This window comes from Oncorhynchus kisutch, linkage group LG16, assembly GCF_002021735.2.
Source record: "Oncorhynchus kisutch isolate 150728-3 linkage group LG16, Okis_V2, whole genome shotgun sequence".
In the NCBI taxonomy this organism is placed as follows: Eukaryota; Metazoa; Chordata; class Actinopteri; order Salmoniformes; family Salmonidae; genus Oncorhynchus; species Oncorhynchus kisutch.
In genome coordinates, this window is record NC_034189.2 from 9,019,540 (window position 1) to 9,029,539 (window position 10,000).

At 43.0% G+C, this 10,000-nt stretch overlaps 2 protein-coding genes across 2 annotated transcripts in view; both read right to left on the bottom strand.

Annotated features, from left to right (window-relative positions):
- LOC109887034 (glycoprotein hormone beta-5-like) overlaps window positions 1-1,366 on the bottom strand; it is a 2,674-nt gene extending 1,308 nt beyond the window's left edge. The window contains exons 1-3 of the mRNA XM_020478547.2: window positions 1,282-1,366; window positions 303-513; window positions 1-101 (exon numbers count right to left, since the gene is read on the bottom strand). The exon at window positions 1-101 is cut by the window's left edge and continues 1,308 nt beyond it. Of these exons, the coding sequence (XP_020334136.1) occupies window positions 1-101; window positions 303-512 (311 nt within the window). The 5' untranslated portion in view covers window position 513; window positions 1,282-1,366. The remainder of the gene's footprint in view (window positions 102-302; window positions 514-1,281) is intronic.
- A 6,640-nt stretch (window positions 1,367-8,006) lies between these two features.
- ppp2r5b (protein phosphatase 2, regulatory subunit B', beta) overlaps window positions 8,007-10,000 on the bottom strand; it is an 18,189-nt gene continuing 16,195 nt past the window's right edge. Inside the window, exon 9 of the mRNA XM_031791743.1 lies at window positions 8,007-8,557. Coding sequence (XP_031647603.1) covers window positions 8,353-8,557 — 205 coding nt within the window. The 3' untranslated portion in view covers window positions 8,007-8,352. The remainder of the gene's footprint in view (window positions 8,558-10,000) is intronic.

Consider the following 10,000-nt stretch of genomic DNA (forward strand, 5'->3'; position numbering starts at 1 on the left):
TGGGGCTGGCAGCCTGGCAGACGGACCGTCAGGTAGCGAGTACGACCGTAGGAACACACACGGTGATGCCGCTGGACGTAGGGGGGCTCTGGGAGCGGCTTCTGTTAGCGGCAGGAACAACATAACTCTTATTAGCCCGGCCAGCAATACTGCACTGTTGTAGTTTCAAAAGATTGATTTATAAATCTGACGTGTTGTTATGGTTACCTCCCATGACATGTGTCCAGGTGTGAGACAAGACATGAGAGGACCAAGACATTGTTGGACAAGCATGTGTGTGTGTCCTGTCGTGGTTTACCTACCTCCCAGGTATGGCAGCGTCCCCAGCAGGCCTCCGTCTCGATGCGGAGGTTCCTGCATCCCGGCTTCTGGGCCACGAAGGAAAAATCCCGCACCGCGCAGCCACGGAAATCACGGTGCAGCTGGGTGGTGACAGCAACGCACCGTCCCGCCTCGGCAACAACCAGGAGGAGCAGGAGAATAGACAGAGGGAGGGAGCGGCACGGCAACATCCTGGGAGGGAGGGAGGGAGGGAGGGAGAGATGAGAATGGTCTGAGGTCAACTTTAAACTCATGCATCACATTCACATCTGTTCTACTTAATAGGGACAAACACCGTTTTAAAATCATTATGGGAAACTTAAACATAAATTGCTCTCGGTTCAATCATGCAACATATGACAGACAGTCTCCTGTACACAAGTATGTATTACTTCCCCCTAGCCTCCGTTGTGATTACTGCATGGTTAGCGGACCCAGAAAGGTCCTGCGCAATAACCGGGGTACGGTTGGTGCTGTAATAACGGTTTATCACGTTGGACTGCTGTATGATAACGGTCAATAATAACAACAATTCCATTGTGTCTTTCTAGAACTAATGGAACTAATATTCATGCTTTTTTCACAAACGGATTTTATATTATATAGATCATTTTTTTATTTAACCTTTATTTATCCAGGCAAGTCAGTTAAGAACAAATTCTAATTGACGATGACGGCCAACCCGGACGACGCCGCTCTATGGGTCTCCCAAACACCGCAGGTTGTGAAACAGCCTGTATATATATTCACCTTGATCTAACCAGGAAGGCCAGTTGAAAACAAGATCTCATTTACAACTGCGACTTGGCAGTTGTAATAACTTGTATAGACGTATATAACTTGCAAATAGAGATGCATCCTTTAGAATAAGGATACATATATTCCTCAATTTCTACTGGTTGATATCGTGATCATATCAAAAGCATCAAATGTCTGTTTTGTTCACGTGCAAATATTTACCTTATTAAAACTGTCCTGTTGTTGACGGGCCGGAGTGGACTGGACGCTCGCGTTGCCAAGAAACTACAGCATTGTGATGCGCCGTGTCCGTTGATTACAAAAGAAAAAGCCAGGGAGAAAACAATTAAAAACTATTAAACATTTCCAACAAATGAAACATTTCCCAAATATTGTCAACACAAAGATAACCACCCACAACGAAAGTAGCCTATACAAACCTGTTTGACACAGTTGTATTGGTTGGTCTTCTTCACTGGACAGTCCGAATGTCCTATCTCTCTCTGTCTGACTGAACTGAACGAATTTCTTGTTGTTGTTTTTAGTCCGATTAAATTGGATGGACAGTGTGACATCATAGCAATTATAATGAAATGCCATTAAACTTGGAGACTCCCTGGAAAACGGACTACGATGCTTGTCCTTATTATCTTAACCCCAGTGTGTGTGTGTGTGTGTGTGTGTGTGTGTGTGTGTGTGTGTGTGTGTGTGTGTGTGTGTGTGTGTGTGTGGTGTGTGTGTGTGTGTGTGTGTGTGTGTGTGTGTGTGTGTGTGTGTGTGTGTGTGGTCAGTGGTGCTAACATCTGGTAAGAACATTTTTACTATAGCTAATCTCTTACACACACACAGAGGGAGAGCGATCATGAGGAGAGAGAGAGAGAGAGAGACCGTGAGGAGAGAGAGATCATGAGGAGAGAGAGGGAGAGAGATCATGAGGGGAGAGAGAGATCATGATGAGAGAGAGAGATCATGAGAGAGAGAGATCATGAGGAGAGCGAGGGAGAGAGAGATCGTGAGGAGAGAGAGGGAGAGAGAGATCGTGAGGAGAGAGGGAGAGAGATCATGAGAGAGAGAGAGACCATGAGGAGAGAGAGGGAGAGAGATCATGAGGAGAGAGAGAGATCATGATGAGAGAGAGAGATCATGATGAGAGAGAGAGAGAGATCGTGATGAGAGAGAGAGAGAGAGATCATGATGAGAGAGAGAGAGATCGTGATGAGAGAGAGAGAGAGAAAGAGAGAGATCATGATGAGAGAGAGAGAGAGAGAGAGAGAGAAAGAGAGACAGGGCATGTGTTGTACTCACATTCAGTATTGTAATTTATATTACCTTTAAAAACCAATAGCGCATTAAAAAAGGACACACACTCCTCCATTTGTTTTCTCAAAGTGAAGTTCATTTAGCACATCATCTCCTCACTACAAGCCCAGTTTGACTCGACTGTACATTCATCTCTCCGGCTGTTGGTCATCATCAACGGTTTCTATGTTTCTGAGCAACATTTAGCCTACAGACCAAACCAGGAGGACAGTGCAATTCTAGTTTAGTGATGCTACGTACACATACATATTCAACCCCATTATTATTGCCGTTCTATAATTCTACTGACTGGAGGGAGGGAGGGAGGGAGGGAGGGAGGGAGGGAGGGAGGGAGGGAGGGAGGGAGGGAGGGAGGGAGGGAGGGAGGGAGGGAGGGAGGGAGGGAGGGAGGGAGGGAGGGAGGGAGGGAGGGAGGGAGGGAGGGAGGGAGAGTCTTCTCTCATAAACTGGGTTCCGACTCCAGAATATAATTATTCTGGTTTTAGAACAGAATAGTGGGAGGGATGATTCATCTCCCAGAAAACTGACTGATTAATGGGGGAATTGTGGGTAACTAGCAAAAATCAGGAAGTGAGTTTTAACGATAGTGAGGTTTGTTTATTTTCTAGGATATTCTAGTTTTGTTTCAATGAAAAACCGTTAGAAGAGTGTTGAAGGCTGCTGGTTTGGTTGTCTCGGTAACAAGATGCCAGCAGAACCTCCAGATTCACAATCAATCAGACGTGTTACATTCTGATTCTAACCCTGTTCCTACACACATCTCCTGTCACTGTTACACTCGAACCAAACTCACACACACACGCACGCACACACACACACACACACACACACTAACTTCTAATCTTTGCCAACTTCCTGCAATAAGGTCACAATTCCAAAGATCAAATAAAAAATATCATAAATATCAGATATCGACCAAATCAACAAACAAAAACATAACAACAATATAAAAACAAATTGTAAATAATTTCATAAAATGAGTGAATCATAATACACAGATATACAGTAAGACAGTGTGATATTAAGGACAAAATTCAAGGTGGTAGACATGAGGTTATACGTCCCAAATGTCACTCTATTCCCTATATAGTGCACTACTTTTGACCAGACCCCTATAGGTCCTGATCTTAAGTAGTGCACTACAGAGGGAATAGGGTGTCATTTGGGACACAACCCTAAGGAGGGGTCACAGAAACACCCCCTCCGTATCGTACCCCCCTACACACATTATCCCAAACAAATGAGAATATTGCTAAAAGAACATGTCGTATTCTGACTCTCAATCAATCAAACAACCAATTAAGAAATCAATTAATCAACCAATTAAGAAATCAATTAATCAACCAATTAAGAAATCTATTAATCAGTCAATTATAAACAGACAATAATAATGACAGAACAGTTTTAATCTAGCAGGGGTCAGGGGTCGCAGCATCCCAGCAGCATAAGGGTCATCCCAAATCAAACACTGTCTGAATCCCAAATGGCACCCTATTCCCTATGGGCTAACCCTATCTATTGGCCCTGGTCAAAAGTACTGCACTACGTAGTGAATAAGTTGTGATTTGGGCCGTGCCCTAGTTCTGCTTTAGGAGTGCTACACTAAAGGAGTTTCCAACCAACACTATAATAATATGGTCATAACATGGTCATAATATGGTCATAACATGGTCATAATATGGTCATAACATGGTCATAATATGGTTATAATATAATATGGTCATAATATGGTTATAATATAATATGGTCATAATATGGTTATAATATAATATGTCATAATATGTCATAATATGGTTATAATATAATATGGTCATAATATGGTTATAATATAATATGTCATAATATGTCATAATATGGTTATAATATAATATGGTCATAATATGTCATAATATGGTTATAATATAATATGATCATAATATGGTCATAACATGGTCATAACATGGTCATAATATGGTCATAATATGGTCATAACATGGTCATAATATAATATGGTCATAATATGGTTATAATATGTCATAATATGGTCATAACATGGTCATAATATAATATGGTCATAATATGGTCATAATATGTCATAATATGGTTATAATATAATATGATCATAACATGGTCATAACATGGTCATAACATGGTCATAATATGGTCATAATATGGTCATAATATGGTCATAATATGGTCATAACATGGTCATAACATGGTCATAATATGGTCATAACATGGTCATAATATGGTCATAACATGGTCATAATATGGTCATAACATGGTCATAACATGGTCATAATATAACATGGTCATAACATGGTCATAACATGGTCATAATATGGTTATAACATGGTAATAATCAGACATATAAAAACATCAGAAGAATACAAGAAGGAACAATATTATTTTAACTTCATCATCATCATCATTCCTCTTCATCTTTTGGGACAGTAAAAAGTCCCTGTCGCAGAACTGGGAGGGCGGTTCCACATCGAAACCAGCTAGAACCAGTACCAGTGGGTCTCAGTGCGTGTGTGTGTGTGTGTGTTTGTGTGTGTGTGTGTGTGTGTGTGTGTGTGTGTGTGTGTGTGTGTGTGTGTGCATGCGTGTCTGTGCGTGTGTGAGAGAGAAAGAGAAAGAGAGAAAGAAAGAGAGGGAGAAAAATGTTTAGTTTGAGATAGGGAGTGTGTGTGGTATTGTAGTGTTAAGAGTGTGTATGGTATTGTAGTGTTAAGAGTGTGTATGGTATTGTAGTGTTAAGAGTGTGTGTGGTATTGTAGTGTTAAGAGTGTGTGTGGTATTGTAGTGTTAAGAGTGTGTGTGGTATTGTAGTGTTAAGAGTGTGTATGGTATTGTAGTAAGAGTGTGTATGGTATTGTAGTAAGAGTGTGTATGGTATTGTAGTGTTAAGAGTGTGTATGGTATTGTAGTGTTAAGAGTGTGTATGGTATTGTAGTGTTAAGAGTGTGTGTGGTATTGTAGTGTTAAGAGTGTGTGTGGTATTGTAGTGTTAAGAGTGTGTGTGGTATTGTAGTGTTAAGAGTGTGTGTGGTATTGTAGTAAGAGTGTGTATGGTATTGTAGTGTTAAGAGTGTGTATGGTATTGTGGTGTTAAGAGTGTGTGTGGTATTGTAGTAAGAGTGTGTATGGTATCGTAGTGTTAAGAGTGTGTATGGTATTGTAGTAAGAGTGTGTGTGGTATTGTAGTAAGAGTGTGTATGGTATTGTAGTAAGAGTGTGTATGGTAGGCCTTGAGGAACTCTATAAAACGTTTCCTAAATGTAATGAAGACTTACTTAGAAACGTGACTGGTGGAATGACACCTGGGATTTAGGATCCCCAGCGGCAGTCAGATAAAACACTAAACATCGCATGGTTTCATCTGTCTGTTTGTTTCAAGTGCAGTGGTCTCAGGCTGTTGTTACAACTGGATCCTTTGAGGGGTGGCGCATCACCAAACAAATTCATTGGTAACATTTGACTTGGCCAATGAGACCCCATTAGCACCGGCCAATCTGATTACAGTGCATTTCCACACAACACGTTTTGGGCGATGAATCCACAGAGCCTCATTCACTTTTCGACGGAAGGAAAACAGGAGTAGTAGGCGAGGGGAAGTGGGCGAGGGGAAGTGGGCGAGGAGAAGTGGGCGAGGAGAAGTGGGCGAGGGGAAGTGGGCGAGGGGAAGTGGGCGAGGGGAAGTAGGCTAGGGGAAGTAGGCTAGGGTAAGTGGGCGAGGGGAAGTGGGCGAGGGGAAGTGGGCGAGGGAAAGTGGGCGAGGGGAAGTGGGCGAGGGTAAGTGGGCGAGGGGAAGTGGTCGAGGGAAAGTGGGCGAGGGGAAGAGGGCGAGGGGAAGTGGTCGAGGGGAAGTGGGCGAGGGGAAGTGGGCGAGGGGAAGTGGGCAGGGGAAGTGGGCGAGGGGAAGTGGTCGAGGGGAAGTGGTCGAGGGGAAGTGGGCGAGGGGAAGTAGGCGAGGGGAAGTGGGCAAGGGGAAGTGGGCGAGGGGAAGTGGACGAGGGGAAGTGGGCGAGGGGAAGTGGGCGAGGGGGAGGGAACTGAACAGGGTGGGACTAAAGTTGGGTAACGCTCAACTTTATGCAAATCCTCAGAGATATCGTGACGCAAGTGACCAATCGAAAGCTCACATGGCTTCCAACCCCTTACTGAATTGGCTGACAATGGCTGTTGATACGTAGCACTACCTAGCTTGCTTGCTAGCACCCACATGAGGGCAGGCTAGCGTGGATAGGTGTGAATGCTCTGTTACCTGTACCATATAAACAAACGGAGCATGGATGACTTTGTGTCCGTGGTTGCATCTTAATGAATGACGGAAAAAACAGAAAAACGGATGTCTGTCAAAAAATAAACACCTATTTTACCGTAGCTACATTTTTTTAAAGGGCTACACACAAACTTAATCATCATGAGTAAGGAACTATGAAAATAGTTAACAAAAAAACGATTTAATCTAGAATAAACGTTTGTCAACAGGAAATAGATGATTTTGCTGTATGGGACAGATGAGATGGAGGTCATTACCAAATAAATAAGTGAAAAATCCTTTATCCCATCAAGGTGAGCCTCAGTTAAACAAATGTTGGGAAACCACTTGTGTACAGGGCTGCTTGTGTAATTCAGTCTGTGTAATTCAGTCTGTGTAATTCAGTCTGTGTATTCAGTCTGTGTGTTCTCTGTGTACTCAGTCTGTGTGTTCTCTGTGTATTCAGTCTGTGTGTTCTCTGTGTATTCAGTCTGTGTGTTCTCTGTGTATTCAGTCTGTGTGTTCTCTGTGTGTTCAGTCTGTGTATTCAGTCTGTGTGTTCTCTGTGTATTCAGTCTGTGTGTTCTCTGTGTGTTCAGTCTGTGTATTCAGTCTGTGTGTTCAGTCTGTGTATTCAGTCTGTGTGTTCTCTGTGTGTTCTCTGTGTGTTCAGTCTGTGTGTTCTCTGTGTATTCAGTCTGTGTGTTCAGTCTGTGTGTTCTCTGTGTGTTCAGTCTGTGTGTTCTCTGTGTGTTCTCTGTGTACTCAGTCTGTGTGTTCTCTGTGTACTCAGTCTGTGTATTCAGTCTGTGTGTTCTCTGTGTGTTCTCTGTGTGTTCAGTCTGTGTGTTCAGTCTGTGTGTTCAGTCTGTGTAATTCAGTCTGTGTGTTCAGTCTGTGTGTTCTCTGTGTGTTCAGTCTGTGTGTTCAATCTGTGTGTTCAGTCTGTGTGTTCTCTGTGTGTTCAGTCTGTGTGTTCAGTCTGTGTAATTCAGTCTGTGTGTTCTCTGTGTGTTCAGTCTGTGTGTTCAGTCTGTGTGTTCAGTCTGTGTGTTCTCTGTGTACTCAGTCTGTGTAATTCAGTCTGTGTGTTCAGTCTGTGTGTTCAGTCTGTGTGTTCAGTCTGTGTGTTCTCTGTGTGTTCAGTCTGTGTAATTCAGTCTGTGTGTTCAGTCTGTGTGTTCTCTGTGTGTTCTCTGTGTGTTCAGTCTGTGTGTTCTCTGTGTACTCAGTCTGTGTAATTCAGTCTGTGTGTTCAGTCTGTGTGTTCTCTGTGTGTTCAGTCTGTGTGTTCAGTCTGTGTAATTCAGTCTGTGTGTTCAGTCTGTGTGTTCAGTCTGTGTGTTCAGTCTGTGTGTTCAGTCTGTGTAATTCAGTCTGTGTGTTCAGTCTGTGTGTTCAGTCTGTGTGTTCAGTCTGTGTGTGTAATTAGTGTGTGTTTGTGTGTGTGTGTGTGAGTCAATTCATATTTTGTATTTGTGTACACTTTGCATGAGCGTGTGTATACAGTATACGTTATGCCTGTGTATGGCTATGTGTATGTTATCTCTGTGTGTGTGTGTGTGTGTGTGTGTGTGTGTGTGTGTGTGTGTGTGTGTGTGTGTGTGTGTGTGTGTGTGTGTGTGTGTGTGTGTGTGTGTGTGTGTGTGTGTGTGTGTGTGTGTGTGTGCTAACTGTATCAATATGTTCTGTACTCTGTGACTCTGGTACTGATTCTCTGTCTGGCTCTAGGTGGTGGAGGAGGGTCCACTGAGCTTGAGGTCTGGCTGCTTAGGGAGTGCCGTCTGTGGGGAGGAGGGCTGAGGAGGCTCCCCTCTCTCCTGGAGGTTCTTCTGATTACGACTGGTCTCCCCCAGGGTCTGAAGCCTCCTCTCCTTCTGCTCCTCCAACCCCCGCCACAGCTCTGCACGCTCACGCTCCCTCTTCAACTCCCTGGGACAGAGAGAGAGAGAGAGCGAGAGAGAGAGAGAGAGACAGAGAGAGACAGAGAGAGAGAGAGAGAGAGAGAGAGAGAGAGAGAGAGAGAGAGTGATAGTGTCACTAAAGGACACTATCACTCACTAAAGGACACTAAAGGACACTATCACTCACTAAAGGACACTAAAGGACACTATCACACACTAAAGGACACTATCACACACTAAAGGACACTATCACTCACTAAAGGACACTATCACTCACTAAAGGACACTAAAGCACACTATCACTCAATAAAGGACACTAAAGGACACTATCACTCACTAAAGGACACTAAAGGACACTATCACACACTAAAGGACACTATCACTCACTAAAGGACACTATCACTCACTAAAGGACACTATCACTCACTAAAGGACACTAAAGGACACTATCACTCAATAAAGGACACTAAAGGACACTATCACACACTAAAGGACACTATCACACACTAAAGGACACTATCACTCACTAAAGGACACTATCACTCACTAAAGGACACTAAAGCACACTATCACTCAATAAAGGACACTATCACTCACTAAAGGACACTAAAGGACACTATCACACACTAAAGGACACTATCACTCACTAAAGGACACTATCACTCACTAAAGGACACTAAAGGACACTATCACTCACTAAAGGACACTCTCACTCACTAAAGGACACTATCACTCACTAAAGGACACTAAAGGACACTATCACACACTAAAGGACACTATCACTCACTAAAGGACACTATCACACACTAAAGGACACTATCACTCACTAAAGGACACTAAAGGACACTATCACTCACTAAAGGACACTAAAGGACACTATCACACACGAAAGGACACTATTACTCACTAAAGGACACTAAAGGACACTATCACACACTAAAGGACACTATCACTCACTAAAGGACACTAAAGGACACTATCACTCACTAAAGGACACTAAAGGTCACTATCACACACGAAAGGACACTATTACTCACTAAAGGACACTAAAGGACACTATCACACACTAAAGGACACTATCACTCACTAAAGGACACTAAAGGACACTATCACTCACTAAAGGACACTATCACACACTAAAGGACACTATCACTCACTAAAGGACACTAAGGACACTATCACTCACTAAAGGACACTAAAGGACACTATCACTCACTAAAGGACACTAAAGGACACTATCACTCACTAAAGGACACTAAAGGACACTATCACTCACTAGAGGACACTATCACACACTAAAGGACACTAAAGGACACTATCACTCACTAAAGGACACTATCACACACTAAAGGACACTATCACTCACTAAAGGACACTAAAGGACACTATCACTCACTAAAGGACACTAAAGGACACTATCACTCACTAAAGGACACTAAAGGACACTATCACTCACTAAAGGACACTAAAG